The 19,722-nt window shown below is 45.6% G+C and overlaps 1 protein-coding gene across 3 annotated transcripts in view; it reads right to left on the reverse strand.

Moving 5' to 3' along the window:
* The window catches only part of camk2b1 (calcium/calmodulin-dependent protein kinase (CaM kinase) II beta 1), a 54,106-nt gene extending 34,927 nt beyond the window's left edge, over positions 1 to 19,179 (reverse strand). For 2 of the 3 annotated variants that reach the window (XM_053421389.1, XM_053421388.1), the window contains exons 1-6: positions 18,889 to 19,179; positions 14,602 to 14,696; positions 7,502 to 7,561; positions 7,010 to 7,064; positions 5,882 to 5,947; positions 594 to 666 (exon numbers count right to left, since the gene is read on the reverse strand). In XM_053421389.1, coding sequence (XP_053277364.1) covers positions 594 to 666; positions 5,882 to 5,947; positions 7,010 to 7,064; positions 7,502 to 7,561; positions 14,602 to 14,696; positions 18,889 to 18,950 — 411 coding nt within the window. In that variant the 5' untranslated portion in view covers positions 18,951 to 19,179. The remainder of the gene's footprint in view (positions 1 to 593; positions 667 to 5,881; positions 5,948 to 7,009; positions 7,065 to 7,501; positions 7,562 to 14,601; positions 14,697 to 18,888) is intronic. The other variant, XM_053421390.1, reaches the window with a different exon arrangement.
* Positions 19,180 to 19,722: the final 543 nt, after the last annotated feature.

Here is a 19,722-nt window from a genome sequence, read left to right on the forward strand (position 1 = left end):
TACATCAGTTTCTTTTTAAATTAGCCTTGTGGGAGAAATTGATGGTTGTACGTTCAACGTGTAAACACTGGATATTTATTACACCAGCAGAAGGTTGTGTGCTCAGTGGGGGGTTGACTGTGTCTGTGTGTGTGTGTGTGTGTGTTTGTGTACAAGGCTCATGCGTTGTTTGATCTGATTGTCAGCCGATGCAACAACAGGGGCGTTTGTCATGTAGTTGTTTGTAAAAGGAGCGAAAAGGGGGAGGAGTGGGAGGGCGGATGGAGTAGGGGGGGGGGGGGGGGGGGGGGGGCTAGGTGCGGCCGGCCAGGGCTCCTCCAATTAACATCAAAATATCATACATTAGAAAAACAAAGTAGAAAGGAAACATAAGACATAAGAGCATTCAAGAGACGAGGCGGACATCAGACCAGCGACTGACACAAACAGACGAGACGGAGGAGGAGGGAAAGAAAGAAGGAAGGAGGGAGGGAAAGAAAGAAGGAAGGAAGGAAGGAGCAGAGGAAAGGGACGGAGGAAGGAAAGGAAGCAGGCAAAGGTTGTCGGGGGAAGGGAGAGGTGAGGGATGCAGGTGCTCCTCTACACATACTAACCTTCAAGTCCCTGTGCACTATGTCATGTTGGTGAATGTGATGGACACTGTCTAGAATCTGATGGATACAGTGACTGTGAAGACAAAACAGAGAGAGGGGGGGGGGGTGGAGGGATGGATGGATGGATATACAGAGAGGGGTGAAGGTGGGGGGAGATGGGAGGGAGGAGGGTGGAGGGGAGGAGACAGGATGACAGGTGAACAGGAGTGACGAGCCCGGCCAACGTCAGGTGAACACGACAAAAATTCAAGATGACAGGTTGGATTAGAGGAGGTCAAGTGACAGAGAGAGAGAGAGAGGAGAAGGGAGGGGGATGAGGATGAGGATGGATTATAGGTGGAAGAGGAGGAAGAGGAGAAGGAGGAGAGGGAGATTGATGCAGATCCAGGTGTCAAGGCGAGTGATGTGAGGGTGAATGTAGGTGGAGGAGACAAAAACGTTTTGTTTTGGTTTTTGTTTTTTTGAACAAGACAGACGGGAAACAGAACAACCTGCCAGACCGGAGAAAACATCAGAACCACACAGAGAGAGGGAGAGGAAGAGGAGGAGGAGGAGGAGGAGGAGGAAGAGGAGGACGAGGAAGAGGAGAGCAGAGGAAGACAGGAGGACGAGGAGAGGACGAGGAAATTCAGATAAAGTGACAGGTTGTGAAAGAGAAGAGAGGAAGATGGAAGAGCAGAGAGCGATAAGACGACATGACAGAGATGAACCACTCGTGTACGGGATGAGACTGAATCATAGAAGACTGGTGGGCTGATGCTATTTTTCCATCACTAACACATCGGTGTGTTCACTATAAAGGGATACACATACCTCACTGTGTGTGTGTGTGTGTGTGTTGGTGCAATGAGCAGGTATAATGTGTGGAATATGTGACTAATGGCACAAGGAGACCTGCAGCTTCCTCACCCACACAGCGTCTAGTGAGTGGGAGGACTGAGAGAGAGAGAGAGAATCAGAGAGAGAGAGAGGGAGAGATATGAACACGCTCGCTCATAAACATGTAGAAAATGATTACACTACCCCATCTTACTGACGGCTGTGTGTGTGAGTGATGTATGACGGAGAACGAGCTGCACAAAGAAACCGTGTGAATTGAAAAACTGTTCCGTGCCCGAGAGCTTTATGATCTTCAAATTGCTTTTTAACTGTTTTTCCTATTTTGCCTTTTAACTTGGAAAGCAGCTCGTAACTGTGTTTTGAAAGCTGCTACATCAATAAAGTTTATTATTATTATTCCGGTAACATCATTTATTGTGTTGATGGGATTCAGCTCCACCTCCACTTCTTTGTTTGTACATTTGTGTGTGCGTCTCTGTCTAAGAGCATCATGTCCTTCCACGGGACTCGTCTGGTTTTTGGACTCCTGGTCGGGAGAAAGAGGCGACGAGGAAGAAGAAGAAGAAGAAGAAGAAGAAGAAGAAGAAGAAGAAGAAGAAGAAGAAGAAGAAGTTGAAAAAGAAGAAGAAGAAGTGACTTGCTCAGCACTTTGAACTACAACGTCCCACTGTTCTCTGCAGGCCAGTGAAGTGATAGTGGGAGGCAAATGAAATACAGAGCCAGTGTCAAGAGAGGGCAGCGTCTGTTCCTCTGCTGTGTCTGTGATCGCTCTCAACACTAAAGCTCAGTGTTTTTGAACCAATGAGGATCAGAGCGGCTCAGAGTCCAGTTTCCTGCCACGGTGTCGGTGACGTGTAACAACTGAAGTGTACGTGAGGAGGAAAAGAGACGAAGTGAAAACAGAAAACTAAAGCCTAAACTATTCAAGGAAAAAAGCATCAGAGATTTTAAAGTGAGGGTTGGTAATCCTGGAGAACTGAGCAAGAGCACTTACACACCTGCAACAGATGTCCCACCTCCTCCCATTGGCCCTCGCGTTAAAGCCACGCCCCCAAAAACACAGGAACGCGGACTGGCTGACAACTGCTAGAAGAGGTTTCCACGACTCATTGACTCAATTCAATTTATCGATTGGTATCGGGATGTGAAGAGGATTTAAACAATTTCAATTACTGGAAACACAAAAGGTCCATGACTCTATAGAAACATCTCTCTGTGACTTTGCTTTTGAACCTGTCTGCTCCTGAAGTCAAGTTCAATTCCTGGAATCTGCTTCATGTGACAATCACTCTCCTCATTTTATCCTCCATCCACTCGCACACCAAGAAAAACTCTGATGGACTGAAACAGAGGGCGGCGAGTTGAGATGCAGCGCAGTGATCTGTGTGCCTGACTGAGTGTGTGTGTGTGTGGTGTGTGTGTGTGTGTGTGTGTCTGTGAGGGACAGAGACCAATTACTGTGGCTAATTAAAGTCCCACTTCTTACTGGTCTCCAAGGGAGGATGGGGGGGGGGGGCAGTGGCCTGAATGACTGACATTCAGAAGTGAGGGATAAGGCTAGTGTGTGTGTGAGTGCGTGTGTGTGTGTGTGTGTGTGTGTGTTTGTCACTGAGCGAGGACTAAGCACTGAAAGGGTTAAAAAGTGGGCAGGAGAGGCAGCAATCACCAAATTCCAATAATATTTCAATCAAGACGTTCATAGAGATCAGTTCCATAAATGTGCCCAATATCTTCTTCATCAACATCCATTCACTATTGTCTAGGAAATCAGTGAAAATCCCTCGAAATGTTAAACTGAGTGATTTACTGGTTTCGCCCCCTGATCCAGACCCGCACCAGTAACTTAATGGATTCTTTCCTGACCTTCATATATCCTCACTGCTAAAACTCAAACTGCTCCACACACAAAGATATCAGAGCTGGACCCAGTTACTAATCCACGATAAATCAGAAGCTCCTCAGCATCATCAGGCAATAACATGACCACCCTGTGAATAAGACGTGCTGCAGGTTCCCTGAGGTGCAGCAGCAGAAAGATCCAGGACCAGTGAAGGATTAATGACAAAGATTTAATATCAAACCCATCACATTTCAACTGCTCCCAGAGAAATAAGACGGATGAGCTCTAATCTCGTTTCATCTCATATGTCGACCTCAACACAGAGAGGCAATCACAGGATTTATATGAAGAAACTACTGCCGGGAAAATGATGAATCTTTTATTTATGGAATTTACGTGTGAATAAGTAATGGAAATCTATGGATAGCTTATCACCTGATTTATGTTATTTGTTCTGGTTACTGGGGAGGAACTGGAAACATCCAATAAACCAACAGACAGGACTGGGAAACTTTAATTATTTTCTTTGTTATATTTATTCTAATATAAAATCCCGTGTTGAAATTGATTGAGTTTGTTGGTTTCGTATAAGCTCAGATTGCTACTGGCTCAGACCACGACTACATTATATGGAACATTATGTGTGGATATATACAATAAAGAGTCAATATGAAATATGTGCATTTAATAAGAGAAGCAGTAATAACTTCTTAAAGAGGTAAGTGTCTTGGAGAGAAGCCACATCTATTGTTTTAAATGATCTTCATCCAGATCTGTAAAGTCAGATTTTCTATATTAAGCGTCTCTCCGGCTTTGACCACATGACCTCATCTGGACAGTCAAGAAAAAATTAAAGAGCTCATTCTGTATTTAGCCGTAAGGAGATATTTAAGACTTTTTAAAACAAAATGTCATTTAGTTTGGAGTTTCTCCGATTGTTCAGTTTCACTACTCCTCTGCTGATTGGACGAAACACTCAGATCACAACTGTCGTTCTCTCGTCTCTCTCCCACTCTTCTCTCCAGTCTCTTGTCTGTCCACCCATCACTTCTCCGTTTCCTCTTCCACCAAAGTGAGCTGTGTGTGTGTGTGTGTGTGTGTGTGTGTGTGTGTGTGTGCATGAGTCAGCCTGAGAGGTGGGAGTGAGGTCTGAAACAACACACTGGTGGAACAGACAGGACAGAAGAGGGGGCTGAATGAAAGGAAAGAGAGAAGTACTGCTTGTTTTTACCCCCCCCCCCCGCTGTTTGAGTAAAGGGGATCATCGGCATCGGGGGTGAACTCTGCATCAACTGCACCAGCCGAGATAATTGGATCATTTAAAAAGAAAACTACTCGAGGTTTTGACCCATAAGAGTTTGTTAGAGCCACAACAAACATTAATAAGGCAATGAAGCTGCTTTCATCACTGCTGCATCCGGGGGTTCAGAGTTTCCAGCCTCCTGATCTATTTAGCTTTCTATAGAGACTACGTTTCTTCTCTGGAAACAAAGTGGGACTTCCTGTTAGTTTCAGTCTGGGTCCTGCTGTTATAGTTGTGGGTGTGCAAATGAACAAATCGTCTTTGCCAGAAGTCACAACAGGGCAATGTAAACTGATGGGGCAACTGCGACAGTTAAATACCTGCTATGTTTCAACAATAAAAGCCTATGATTGTTATTCTGGGGTCTTTTCCAAAAGTGTGGCAGCGTTACACATGTTCTGCTCAACAGGAAGTCTCACTCTCGAGTCTGGTGGAGACTTGGGTCGGTGCAGGAAGACGGAGAAACATGGGGGACAACGTATGGACTTCAATGGTTGTCCTTACTTGTAAGAGCCGAAGACTGACGGAGGGATTGGACAACGAGCTGCTGAATGGTTTTCTAAGCTCTGGAACCTGATGGTGTTCCTCTGTGGGAGATGTGACGCTCTGCCCACAGAGGAAAAATGACTAAGACTGGGACCTGTTGGTATCGGTCTCAAAAGATCCACAGATACTTCAGACACTGCACAACGACTTTTCGGTGGATATTTCTTGGACTGTGGTATTTATTTACACACCCACAAATCCAGAATTCCCTATTAACTTTATTTTGAACAAATATAGTAGCCTTGCGGTGCACTTTCAATTTTGAATTTGAGATTTTGAGTCTTAACAGCTTTTCATCCTCAGCTCTGACTGATTTTTGGGGCTTTTATGGTTGAAAACATTCACCAGACTTCACACATCTGAAAAGCTGATTTATAACAATCCGCTGAGGCCTTGAAAACCCATGTTGGTCAAACCCTGGATTGGAAATGAAGGTGTCTCCAGTGTCAGTGTGAGAGGTGAACTGCACTGTGGCATAGATGTGAAAAGAAGAAGCGAGGGACGGAGGACGAGTGAAAAAGAAGAGTTGTGAATGTATGGCAATGAAAAGAGAAAGGAGAGCAGCTTCGAGGAGAGGATGGAGAGACGGAGGGAAAGAAAAAGGGAGGAGGGGTATAGAGGAGAGGGGTATAGAGGAGAGTAGAGGAGAAATAAGCAGCACTAAGAGGAAAGACAGACACAGAGGAGAGGACGGAGGACACAGAGCAGCTTTAGGGACGAGGTGAAGTCCTCTGACACACACAGGGGTGGAGCTCCTACCTGGCGTCGGCCTCGCTGTAATATTCTCTGGCTACGATGTCCTCGAACAGTTCACCTCCGGTCACCCTGCGCTCACACACACACACACACACACACACACACACACACACACACACACACACACACACACACACACACACACACACACACACACACACACACACACACACACACACACACACACAAAAACACACACACAAAAACACACAAAGAAAGAGAGAGAGACACAGGTTTAATAAAAGTGGGACGCTTAGGAGGAAGGTCGGGGCGGGTGGGGGTATAAAATCATCAAAGCAAGGATTCCTTCTTCATCTCATGTTTCCTGCTGTACCCCCCCCCCCCCCCCCCCCCCCCACACCCTCCCCTCCAAAATCTTCCGGTCCTCCCCCTCCCCATCACATCGTTACCATGGAAACTAGAGGGAATTGCCGAGAGACGGATGTGGAGGGAGTGGGTGGTGTTTGGGGGTGCAGGGTGGGGGGGTGTGGGGGGGCAAATATAGGAGAGAGTTATGTAATTGCATACGTAGAGAAGGGTGATGAATTGAGGTGGAGGAGGGAGAAGGAGCGGGGTAGAGCAGAGGAGCGGAGAGAAATGAGAAGAGAAGAGGAGAAGAGGAGAGAAAACAGAAGAGAGGGAAAGGAGAGAAAAAGAGAAGAGAAGAGGAGAGAAATGAAAAGCGAGGGAGAGGAGAGAAAAGAGAATAGAAGAGAAGAGAGGAAAAGAAGAGGAGAGTAGATAAAAGAAAAGAGAGGAAGAGGAGAGAAAAGAGAAGAGGAGAGAAGAGAAATGAAAAGATAGGGAGAGGAGAGAAAAGGAGAAGAGAAGAGAGGAAGAGAAGAGGAGAGTAGATAAAAGAAAAGAGAGAAGGAGGAGAGAAAAGAGAAGGGAGGAAGGGAAGAGGAGAGGAGAGGACAGAAAAAGAAAAGAGAGGAGGAAAAGAGGAGAGGAGAGGAGATCAATCAGAGTAAAGGAAGAGGAGAGGAGAGGAGAGGTGAGGAGAGGAGAGGAATGAGAAGACGGGAAGACAAGAGGATGAGGAGAGAAATGAGGAGAGAGGAAGAGGAGAGAAATGAGGAGAGAGGAAGAGGAGAGAAATGAGGAGAGAGGAAGAGGAGGATGACTTACAGGTCAAACAGGAGGTAGTGGAAGCCCTCCTCTGATATACTGTCATGAAGACGAACTGGAAGAGAAGGATTGAACAGATTGAAAGATAAACGTCTGTTTCTAAAGAACATTTCTAAATAGCACTGTTGCATTTTAACTAAAGGAGGATAAAAGAGCAGAAGGAGAGAGAGGGAGAACGAGGGAGTGAGAGTGTTTGAGGGGGGGAGAAACCACAGGGAGTCATAATAATTCAGACATCATATATATACTCTGCATAATTGAGGGTTTATGATGGATATTACGTTAAATATGTGTATTACACAGTATATTTTTCTAATTATCATCTCTTCAGTCACTTTATAATTAAAATGTCTCATTATTTGTTCCTACATGTATTGCAATATACTTGCAATTATTATCTTTTTTTTAAATGTGACATATTTTGTGATTAATAAACAGAACGTATGTGAATCTGCTGGTGAGAGGAGCAGGAAGAGGAAGACGTCTCCTCACCGATGTTTGGATGTTTCAACAGGCGACAAATCCGAGCCTCTCGCTCCAGCTTCTGGTGATCTGAGGGGGGGGGGGGGGGGGGGACAGAGAAGACAAGAGAGAGAGAGAGAGAGAGAGATAATGAGGAGCTGTTTCTATAATACACAGTTTCTTTATGACCAGATACTCGTGAAATGTGGAAAAACACGTCACTCTACAGGTTTGATTCTAAAAATCCACTCGTTTACAAACAGAGTGTGTGTGGATCCAACATGTGGGCGTGAGACAGGAAGCGTCTCCAGGTTTTTGACATGAACCTCGTGTAGTAAAGTGTCTTCTCTGGTGGACGGACAGATTAATCAGATGGACGTTGACGTGGAGGCAAGAATCAAAGGAAAATAGACTTGGAGAGTAAAGTCGAGGAAATGTAGTAGACAGCTGGATTAATCAAAATAGTGGTGCATGGTGATACTCACTAAATAAAATTAAACTAGTTACAAATGTGATTTTCTTTACAGTTTGAAACCTGCATTGTTTGCATCCATGCGACTAAATGACGTCACATTCTCCTCTAACACGAGACAAACAAACAAACAAAACTTCTAACTAAATATTTATAAATGTTGATCCTTCCTTGATTCTGCTGGCGTCTTCAAACACAGCCGGTAATATACAGACCCCCAAAATCTGAATGTTACAATCTGCTCCAACCAGAAATAAACTGATTATACAAACAACACAATTATCATATTCACTCAGAGTGAGAGTCGCAATCTTAGCGCACGCACACACACACACACAGACACACACTGGGGGGGGTTCGACCACCCTGTATGTGTCTGCCTGTGGAACATGTGAAGATGCATGTGTGCATGTGTTCGTGCATGAGATTAGAAAACACGCACACATCCAGCGTGCGTGCAGGAACGCAGGCGCACACGCTGGCACCGAGGAGCTGACAGTGAAGCGTAAGCCCGGTGATTATAGTCTTAGAAGATGAGAGGAGCGAGGCGGAGGGAGGAGTGGAGGAGTGGAGGAGTGGAGGAGAGCTGAAGCGGGGGACAGAGGAGGAAGGGAGGAGGAAAGAAACGAGAAGGACGATTATCAACAGGCCTGGCTGTCGTCTTCTTGTTGCTGTTGTTCCAATGATCGCTTATACTTCAGTTTTTCATTTGTGGGTTTATAAAGCGTTGACCGAAATGCCTCAGCTGTCATTTTGAATTTATCCTTAATAGAAATAAGCCAAAATGTCGTCTGGACCTAAAACCCCTCGATAAAGTCCGACTGTTTGAGATTCATGTGGAGAATCTTTCGACTTGTGTGATAGTCGGGATGTCGACACTTCCCAGCGAACGGAGGACATCTTGACTCAGATCGGTGAAAGTCTCACATCGGCTGTTTTCAGCAGCCAACCGATGAATCCGTCGGGCTCTCCTCTCGATGGAGTTGAATCTCAGCGGCTTCAGGAAACCACAGAGGAGTGTGAGGGAATCTGCCGCCCGTGAAGGATCATTTATTTTAGTGACCTCACAAAGCTCACTGCAGGATGTTGATGATCCATCGCACTACAATGTCAGTCGGTGTAAAACGAGTCATTAGCATCGAGCGTCACATTTCATTCTGTCGCTGGCATCTGCCGACATCACTCTGCAAGTACCGAATTGGCTCGGGGTAAGCGCCGTGGTTCCTCGTGGCTTAGTCTACCAGCTGGCCACACTGAGCCTTTGTTATCGACACGTCTTTGTGTGAATACAGGCTGGAGTGGAAATCACAGATGTAACGGTTCAAACCATTAGTTGATTTTATCAATAACATCCGAGGAGGAAACTGTCGAATTCATTCTTTATCAATCTGAAGCTGAAGCCCAGATAATCTGCAGGCTTTCTCCGACTGGCCTTCAGGTGTAAAATCAGCATGAAGTGAGTAGAATCCGATGTGAGCGCACAGCCGGGGTTCACCTCGTCTTAAAATCCTTTGGGACCTGAAAACCTTTTGGGATTTACAGCTGGAGATGACTGAAGATGAGATGTAGAGCCTGAACGTGGCTGCTCAGCTTCATCCGGCTGGATCACTGGCAGACCAGCCCGAAGCCAACAGCGTGAAAAACAGATGACCTCACGACGGCAGAGCATCAGCACAACGTCCTGTGACGACCGGGGGGGTGAGGGGCAGAGTGGGGGGGGGTCGGGCAGTGATGGTAGAGGATGAATTGTAAAGACGGTGTTTTATGATATCATTGTTTTATTTGATGTTCCCACTGCTGCAGCTCTGAACGCTGAGGGTCAAAGGCTGAGAATAAAAATGGGTTAGTGGTCGAAGGGATGGATGGATGGATGGATGGAGGGTTGGAGGGAAGGAGGGATGGAGGGATGGAGGGTAGGATGGATGGATGGATGGATGGATGAATGGAGGGTTGGAGGGATGGAGGGTTGGAGGGATGGAGGGTTGGAGGGATGGATGAATGGATGGAGGGATGGAGGGTTGGAGGGATGGATGGATGGAGGGATGGAGGGATGGATGAATGGATGGAGGGATGGAGGGTTGGAGGGATTGATGAATGGATGGAGGGATTGAGGGTTGGAGGGATGGAGGGTTGGAGGGATGGAGGGATGGAGGGATGGATGGATGGAGGGATGGAGGGATGGAGGGTTGGAGGGTTGGAGGGATGGAGGGATGGAGGGATGGATGGATGGAGGGATGGAGGGTTGGAGGGATGGAGGGTTGGAGGGATGGAGGGATGGAGGGATGGATGGATGGAGGGATGGAGGGTTGGAGGGATGGAGGGTTGGAGGGATGGAGGGATGGATGGAGGGATGGAGGGATGGAGGGATGGAGGGATGGATGGATGGAGGGATGGATGGATGGAGGGATGGAGGGATGGAGGGATGGAGGGTTGGAGGCCAGTCAACTTTAACAAAAAGCTGACTGGCCTCAAGCCGGTCAGATGACTGCCTCTGCATTGCAGGTAAATATCACACACACACAAACTCACACTCTCACACGCACACACACGCACACACACACACACACACACACACACACACACACACACACACACACACACACACACACACACACACACACACACACACACACACACACACACACACACACACACACACACACACACACACACACACACACACACAAAACCACTCTGTCATGGTGAATTACGAGACCACACAGCATCCTCTGGCATCCCCCTGTCCAGAGATCGATGCCAATAAACAAGCTCTGTGATTGGCCGGGAGCCTTGCCCATTAGACCTGCCCTACATTTCCTGTTGACATGCGTTGGAATCGGCATTAACCGTTTGGCGGCTGCTGGAGGGGATGAGTCGGTTGTGAGATGTTGCACACAGAGGAGAAGCCTGGTTGTGTGTGCCGGTCCTGATGTGTGTTATAGTGTGTTTTCAATCTGTCAGCTGACTGTGGCTCCTCCTCATTACTCCAGGAGTCATGTCTCTAAAACCCCTCAAACTTCAGGATCGTGGCCAGATGTTCAATTTAGATCAGCCACGCCCAGATGAGCATCATGAGGATTATAATGGACCCAAACTGGTCCAATCTTCTACCATCTAAACATCAGTTTCTGATTATTTTAACCAGAATATAAGTTCAATCACAAAAATACACAATAACAACAGGTATGTTTACGTCTTAATCACGTTATTATTTCCTACATCGACAAACCACAGATACCAACAGATGGACGTCACATGTCCTGTAGGTTCAAGTTCAAACCAGGTGGAAAAATAATGGAAATTAAACTTTTGCAGCATCGTGCATGAAAACCATTTCAGGTTTGAAACTCTGGCAGTAACATCAGACTGGAAATATTGTTTTCATAATCAGACTCTGCTCTGTTACATGTAAACAGAGATATGAAAGGAATATTCTCTTAGAAATAGATGCAAATGGGAATATGGAAATAAAAAACAAGGTCAGTGGTCAGAATATTGGCTTGAACATAGTCACTGACCAATGATCCTGGTTTCCAGTAGACCACAGTAAAGAGGAAACCAGTCTAGTCGTTACTTTTAATAACCAATAGATTCACTGTGTCTAACTGCATCACAGTCTCAGCTCCTCTGCTGTGACTGTCTGAATATCTGTATCTGAGTGTGTGTGTGTGTGTGTGTGTGTGTGCGTGTGTGCGTGTGTGTGTGTGTGTGTGTGTGTGTGTGTGTGCGTGTGTGTGTCTGTGTGCGTGTGTGTGTGTGTGTGTCAGCGAGAGAGTCAGATGAGAGTCCCATGCTAAAGGCATGTAGGCGTACTGGCGCATGGCCCTCAGCTGCCAAGTGCCTGGGGTGCCTTCTCTCACATGACCCCTCCCTCCTCTCAGCTACCATCTCCATCTGCCAGCTTGAAAAACAAACGCTCCTCTTAAGTTGCTGCAACCGGGGCTTCGACACCCGGCGACCTTTACCTGCACGCCGAGAGAAACCACACCACCGAACCCACCTGAGCCGGATCCCACCTCCAAAAGTCAAGCGGCAAGTCATGATGACTGCCATTAAAACCTGGCTGCAGCGGCCCATGTTAGATAGGTCATGGAGCTATAAATAGGAGCTGGAGTAGAAGTAGTATGCAGCAGCAGCAGCGGCGGCTCTGCCCGCTCGGCTGTTTCATAGAACACATCCATTAGTAAGGAGCAGAGCACCGGCCTGGCACCACCCAGTCAGGTCAGATCAGTCCTGCTATCAAGTGTTGGAGCTCGGAAATATGGTGGAGTGAAATGTATAGGTCCAGTGACAGCACGACCTACAGCTGGTTTATTTATTCACTGAGTTAGTGTGTGTGTGTGTTTGTGTGTGGGTGTGTGTGTGTGTGTCTGTGTAGTCCCATTAAGCCAATCACTGGGTTTAACTGTTTAACCTCCTGCAGGATAATCTGGAATGGATTTAATCTCATTGACAGGCTCAGTTATATCATCACAATATGACAAGAATGACACAACTAACTGTTAAATAACAATAAAGATTTAACAAATGGTCGTTTGCCATTTCGTTTTATATTTTATTACTTTGTTTTGATATTAAGGAAAAATACAGCCCTAACCCTAATCCTAACTCAGAGTCATATAAAAACTTCTTGGTGGTTTAAAAACCTTGAAAACACATTTGCTTTTTTGATTTTCTTACAGATGCAGAAGTCATCTAATGTCTCATCTATCTGGAAGCGCTGAGCTGAGACATCATGCCAAGACTGCATCACAACATCATCTAATTTATTCATCGACACTTCACTGTTTCCAAGTGTCTGCACTCTGAAGAAGAAGAGAAGATCACACAGACTCAGAAGTCTTTTAAAAAATCCATCGGTTGAGAGGAAAAAGAATCTGCACATTGTCCTAAATGGAATCAGTGAATTCTCTCGGCCTTCTCAGCCTCATCAGCCTAAATTAATTGTAAGTAAACACTGGGATGAAGGAGAAGAGCCTTTTAACCTTGGGTGTGTGGATCCAGGAAGAGATTGAGACGAATTCCCAAATTTCCAAGCAAATGATTCAAGGATGTTTTTAAAAAATCTGGTATATGAAGAGGACTGCTATCTGTACGTGTGTGGAATTTGCATCTTTGTTGAATTTAAGAGGTTTGTGCTCCACTGAATTATATTCTAGTTCTTTAGCAAACTACTAGTCAACTAGTCCCGAGCTCCTAATTGAGACAAACTCTCTGAGAGACAATCAGATGTAACAAGACGTTCAGATGACGCCTGTTAAAATGCCTGTTTCACCACACTCAACATTTCCACACACACCAGCAATGGCCATGCATGTGTGTGTGTGTGTGTGTGTGTGTGTGTGTGTGTGTGTGTGTGTGTGTGTGTGTGTGTGTGTCAGTGTGGTGCCACCTGGCAGGGCCCCCCCGGCAGTGGGTCTCCAGTTACAAGGCAGCAGGAGATTTACACTGAGCAAGTGGTGGAGTTAAGAGCCGCGGTGACCACGCTGGTGCTGGACTGACCCGAGTCTGTGGCCCCCGACATTCAGCCTTTAACTGTTTAAGCACAGCTATTCAACTTCCACAGCAAGTGGGCCAGAGAGGAAAATCACTGGGGGGTCCGGGGGGCTACAGAATATTTGTCAAATGTTGTGATTTACATTGTGGGTAAAAGCCAGATGTCCGTGGGTTCTTTGACCGGTGGAAAGGGGTTGAACAGAGGTGAACTTTTTTTCTAAAAAGGATAAAAGTGTGTCCCACGCAGCTCCACCTGAGAGGGAGCTGCTGTTAGATATCACTTATATAACCGTCTACACTGCAGGTGGGGAGGTGACCACTGGGACAGAGACACCATGAAGGAATGACTCATTCTGGTCCAGTTACACGTTGTACTATTAGTTCTCACTCTTGTTTCACAGCAGAGAAATGCAGCTATATATATTTTTTATGTTTGAGACCTGACTGTACAAAGCACCGGGGGCAAATGGAACTAGAACAACTGTCCTGCAGGTGTATGTCTCCACCAACATGTATAAAAACTTTTTACAATCTTTACTTTCCAAGCTCATGAGGTCACGGTGACCTTTGACCTTTGACCACTGTCCATCAGTTAATCTTTGAGTCCACTGGTTCAACTTTTGTAGAAATCCCCTTAAGGCCGAATTGAGGCATCTTTTTCGAGAGGCCAGGAACTTGTTTTATGAGGCGACCGTGACCGTGACCTTTAACCTTTAACCTTTAACCACCCAACTCTTATGAATTCATCTTCCAGGCTGAGTTAACATTTGTGCCAAATTTGAGGACATTTCCTCAAGTTGTTGGTAAAATGATGCGTTCACAAGACCAAAAACTATTTTTGTAAGGTCAGAGTGACCTTGACTTTTGGTTACCAAAATCAAATCAACTAATCCTTGAGTCCAAGTGAACATGTGTGACCCATGTGATAGGATTCCCTCAAAGCGTTCAGGAGATATCGTGTTCACAAGGAAAAGAATGTGCTCCGTGAGGTCACAGTGACCTTGGCCTTCGACCTCCAAAACCTAATCAGTTCATCATTGAGTTCAAGGGATTACTTGTACCAGATGTGAAGGAAGGCGACACACAGCGCCTCCAGCCTCTGTCTCCAGAGCGTGATGAGCAGCATGTGTGGTGAGAGATCCAGGAACATGGATGTTCTTACCTCTGGCAGATAACTTTTTGGTGTTGATTATTTTGGCAGCATTCTCCTGTCCTGTGCACAGCTTCACACATCTGCGCACCACCGAGAAGGCTCCCCTGGAAAACACAGAGAGGACATTAGTTTGGAGTGTTAGTGATGAGGTGGTGTTCCTCTCGTGAAGTTGTTCATCATCGTTTAAGAGAAATGTGTCTTCAGCATCACGTCGTGAGAGGATATGATTTTGCTGAGAACGTTTTCTGCACAGGAAGCGTTTTTTTCTGGTCCCAGTGCAGAATGAGACCCGGTGTCACTTTCTCACATATGAACTGTAACAGGCTTTATTAAAAGACTACACTGCCACGGTTTGTCTGCCTAATAGGCTCCCAGGAGGTCCTCCACGCACAGTCAGCGCATTTTAACATGCACACGTGTGTGGCGTGTGAGGCGAGTCGGGTAAAATGAGCTCTTACACAAACGCAGCATTAGGGAAACGGCCGTACACTCAAAAACAAGGCCCAATGTCCGACTGGTGCCACTGGTCTGCCTCCACACTGAGACTTTAACAGACAACCAGCAAGGTCAGGGTCAAAGGTGGGAGTTACAAAACCAGCTGACCTCAGACTGAAGCCGCCTTAACACAGAGATTCCTCAGCGGTGGCGTTTCTGAGAGGATCCCGGGTCACGCTGCCATTTTCCTCTGAGTGTGATATTAGCTACAAGGACGTTGGAGAATCAGAGAAGTGACACAACATCCCGCTGCCGGCGCAGAGGAACAACAAGGTCCAACCATTCCAGGTTCCACACAGAGCGACGAGGCACGACATTCCCACATTTAACAGGCCGGAGAGAAATGTTAATGTGCAGACCGGAAAAAAACCAGTAGAGGTCCCAGTGAAGTTCAGCACTGACACAACCCACAGGGAGCTGAGGTGGGTTTGAAATCTCAGGATCAACACAACCAGAAAAGCAAGAGTTGTGTCGGCCACAAGAGCAGCTTCTTCCCTGCTGCAGTTGGGCTTATCACCAAGGCCCGGGACCCCCCCCCACCTGACTCAGACTTTTATTCCGCCCCCCACCTCAAGGATGTGTTAAATTAACACATTATATTATATTATATTATACTGCATTACATTGAATATTGCAATCAGACATTGTTCACTGTCTTGCATCTTGCATTTCACTTTTTACTTCACTTTTTATATCTTTTATCTATTATATATATTTTATTTAGATCTGTTTATGTCTAAATAAATGTTACTTTGTATAAATATTAGGGACTAAATAGTGAGTAAATATATATTGTTTCTTATTGCTTTTCTTATGTGTGTTGTATTTATTGTGTTTTATGTTTTTATGTTTCTATGTTCATTGTATGCACCAATAACCAGAGCAAATTCCTTGTAGGTATAAACCTACTTGGCAATAAATACTTTCTGATTCTGATTGTGTGTATAAGCGCTGAATGGGCGACAGCAGTCACACATGCACACAAACAAACACAAATGTTACCGACACCAAACTCCACAGCTGTGCCTGGAGAGTTCACACTCTGTGAGGTGAGTCTCTATCACCGGAGCTAAATCTGCTTTAACGAACATACACAGTTAAATAAGGTGACGGGTCATGAATCAAAGTCTGGTTTTGAAACCCGCACAGTGAACGTGGGGAGATTCAAATGAAAAGGAAAAACTCAAAGGTGCCTCGGACAGTCCAGGGTTTTGTAAGGGGACACGTCTGGTGTTCTGTTGCAGTCTCACGTGATGCAGGAGGCTGACGTACTTTTAAACTTTAAACTCTGAAGTGTAAATGACACAAGTGGAGAGATTTTATAAACATTAAAAGAGGAGCGATGGTTTTAATAACTCTTAATAGCGACTGAGCTGTTGTGACAGAAACTGACTTGTGAGTAACTGTGACATTCAAAGCTGTGACTGTTCATATTAATGTTCTTAGAAATGAGTCACTGCATATTTGTAATAGGATTAATCATGTGGAATTCAAATGATGATCTCATGTTTGAGGAAACTGATCATTCAAACTATAATGTGGACAAATGTTCATACCCAGGCAAATCATGGGAGGTTGGATTTAAATAATGTTGAATTCTCTTGGCAGAGGATTTAAAGATATTTTAAAAGACGAGTGTTCACTTCATATTCACTCGATCCAACCTGATAAATATCTGTCCTCTAAACATGGCAGAATTTGTTTTCATCAAGTTCCATTAATCGTTCTTTGGGAAATCAAGGAAAATACTGAAAAAAACTGACAAATCTCAAAGTAAAAAAAAAACTAATTCTGGATCTACACCTAAATTAGTTTAATGAGTTCCTTCTCAACCGCATAATTATGTCATAATTAAACCATAAAATGTCAAACTTCAATTACACGTCTTGATCCTAAGAGTCTGACACACATTTTAGGAATAATCACAAATTTGAATGCATATATACAGTATCTATTGGCCAATATATTGGAACCAGACATTTGTAGTGCCTAAAATCCGTATTGAGGTCAGCCCCCAAATATCCATGTTGACCTGGCTCTAGTTTTTAAGGTGGAGCTGCTGGTTTAAAGTCCTTGTTGAGAAAGTGACACCAGCCGAGAGCACAGGAAACAGTTCGCAGAGATATCATGAGGAGGCTCTTCCCTCCTGCAGCTTCCTGGGACTGCATGAATAACAAGACTGCTCCATAAGAAAGATGCTTTGCAGTGCAGGGCAGACACACACACACACACACACACACACACACACACACACACACACACACACACACACACACACACACACACACACACACACACACACACACACACACACACACACACACACACACACACACACACACACACAAACACACGCACACACAGCTTCCGACTGTATCGTGAAGAAGCTCAGATTTATACCAAACCCAGCGAGACCTCCACATTCGATCGGCTGCGTTATTCACAAACTGACTTTTTAATAAAGAGCTGGAGCTGGAGCGTGAAGTCTCACCGGCTTTGGGATATTTTGGACTTTGCTGCTAAAAATGTGTTTTACTTATGGGAGGGAGGGAAGCAGGATGCTGGGGACGAGGCGTCTTCACCTCCCTGTTCAAAGAGTACGATAAGACCTACGGCTGCTGGTCATGATGAGTCGGTGACTTCATTCGGAGGCAGAGCCGGGAAACAGTGGAGGTGCTGAGGTCGTTTCCTCAGATCACATGACTCATTCAAACCCGATGAGCTTGTTCTCTGTGCAGAACCTCGTCCCAGCGTTGAGCGGCTGAGCAGCAGGGGGCGATCGAGCTGTCAGTGAAGAACCAGTGAGATGCAGCGTGATGCAGTGAAACCACTGATGAGGAGTGGGTTCTTAACGGACCCCTCCTCCTCCTGGACCCTGAACTGATAATGAAGTGGCTCTGAAGTTCCAGTGACCTGGATGACCTCTGCATCCATCTCCTCTGGGATCAAATGGACTTTTAAATGGGATTTATGAACCCAGTTTGTGTGAGGTTTAGTTTGACAGTAGTTATATTATCACTACTACAGCAGCATCTTTGGTGCCTAATTACAGATTGGATGATAAGATCAATTATGATAATTCAATTTATTCTGTAACTTTAAATTTACTCCCAGCTCTGAGCCTCACGTCTTCATAAGTTGAAAAAAAACAAAATGTGACAAATATATTCTGAGAAGAGCAAAGCATGTGTGTGTGATTGAGAGAGAGAGAGAGAGCGAGTGTGTGTGTGTTTGTGTGTGTGTGTGTGTGTGAGTGAGAAAGAGAGAGAGACAGAATGTGTGTGTGTGTGAGTGAGGGAGAGAGAGAGTGTGAGAGAGGGAGAGAGAGACAGAGTGTGTGTGTGTGTGTGTGTGTGCGTGTGTGTGTGAGAGTGTGAGTGAGGGAGAGAGGGATAGAGAGAGAGAGAAAGAGAGAGAGAGAGAGGATGTGTGTGAGGTTGTGTGATAGTGAGAGAGAGAGAGAGAGAGAGAGAGAGGGAGAGAGGATTTGTGTGAGGGGTGTGTGATAGTGAGAGAGAGGGGAAGAGAGGGATAGAGTATTTTGAGAGCTGTCATCCCGAAAAAGCATCACACACTCTCTCTCTCTCTCTCTCTCTCTCTCTCTCTCTCTCTCTCTCTCTCTCTCTCTCTCTCTCTCTCTCTCTCTCTCTCTCTCTCTCTCTTCACCACACAGTGGCTTCAGCTCTGCACTGCCTCTGTACACCAGACTTCCTACCGACAACAGAACAGCTCTGCCACACACAACAAACATGTAAACAACAACAACAACAACAACAACAACAACAACAGCTGGTTACTCACTTGCCCAGCTCCTCGTAAAGCTGAAACTCGTCTGTAAAACGCGTGCAGGTTGTTACGGCCATTTCTCTCTCTCTCTCTGTCTCTCTCTGTCTCTCTCTCTGTCTGTGTCTCTTTCTGTCTCTCTCTGTCCCTCTCTGTCCCTCTGTATTTCTCTCTCTCTCTCTCTCTCTCTCTCTCTCTCTCTCTCTCTCTCTCTGGTTGAGCTCAGAGGAAAATGAAAAGCCAGAATACAGGAGGTTGTGTTTCAGAGTGAAGCTCCGCCCATCAGCAGGTCTGAGTGGTGAAGAGTGAGCGAGCACGAGGAGGGTGAGGGTGAATGTGTCTCTATCTCTCTCTCTCTCACACACACACACTCTCTCTCTCTCTCTCTCTCTCTCTCTCTCTCTCTCTCTCTCTCTCTCTCTCTAGCTCTCTCTCTTTCAACCCAAGTCAAGCTGCGTGACGTCAGTACAGCCAATTCTGGCTATGACTTTCACAATAAAACTCAGTTTTCACATTAAATAGATGGTTCACACCCACCGATGGAGAGGTGTGTTTGTGTGTGTGTGTGTGTGGGGGGGGGGGTGAAGTGTTTGAGTCCACAAAACACTTTTGGAATCCCAGCGGACTCACATACTTCTCCCCCCCCCCCCCCTCCCCCTCCTCGCCATCAGCAAAGTGGTGAGTAGATAATGATATTTGGGTGAACTATCCCTTTATAAAGCAAAACTAATGAATTCAAACTTAAACTAAACTTAATTAAACCAGTAAACTACAACAACATCTTTTCCTTCTGGGCTAATTGTTACACTGATCCTATAAGAGCCTGTCTACACATGTGCACAGAGAGAAATA

This window comes from Pleuronectes platessa, chromosome 4 (genome assembly GCF_947347685.1).
Source record: "Pleuronectes platessa chromosome 4, fPlePla1.1, whole genome shotgun sequence".
Taxonomy (NCBI): domain Eukaryota; kingdom Metazoa; phylum Chordata; class Actinopteri; order Pleuronectiformes; family Pleuronectidae; genus Pleuronectes; species Pleuronectes platessa.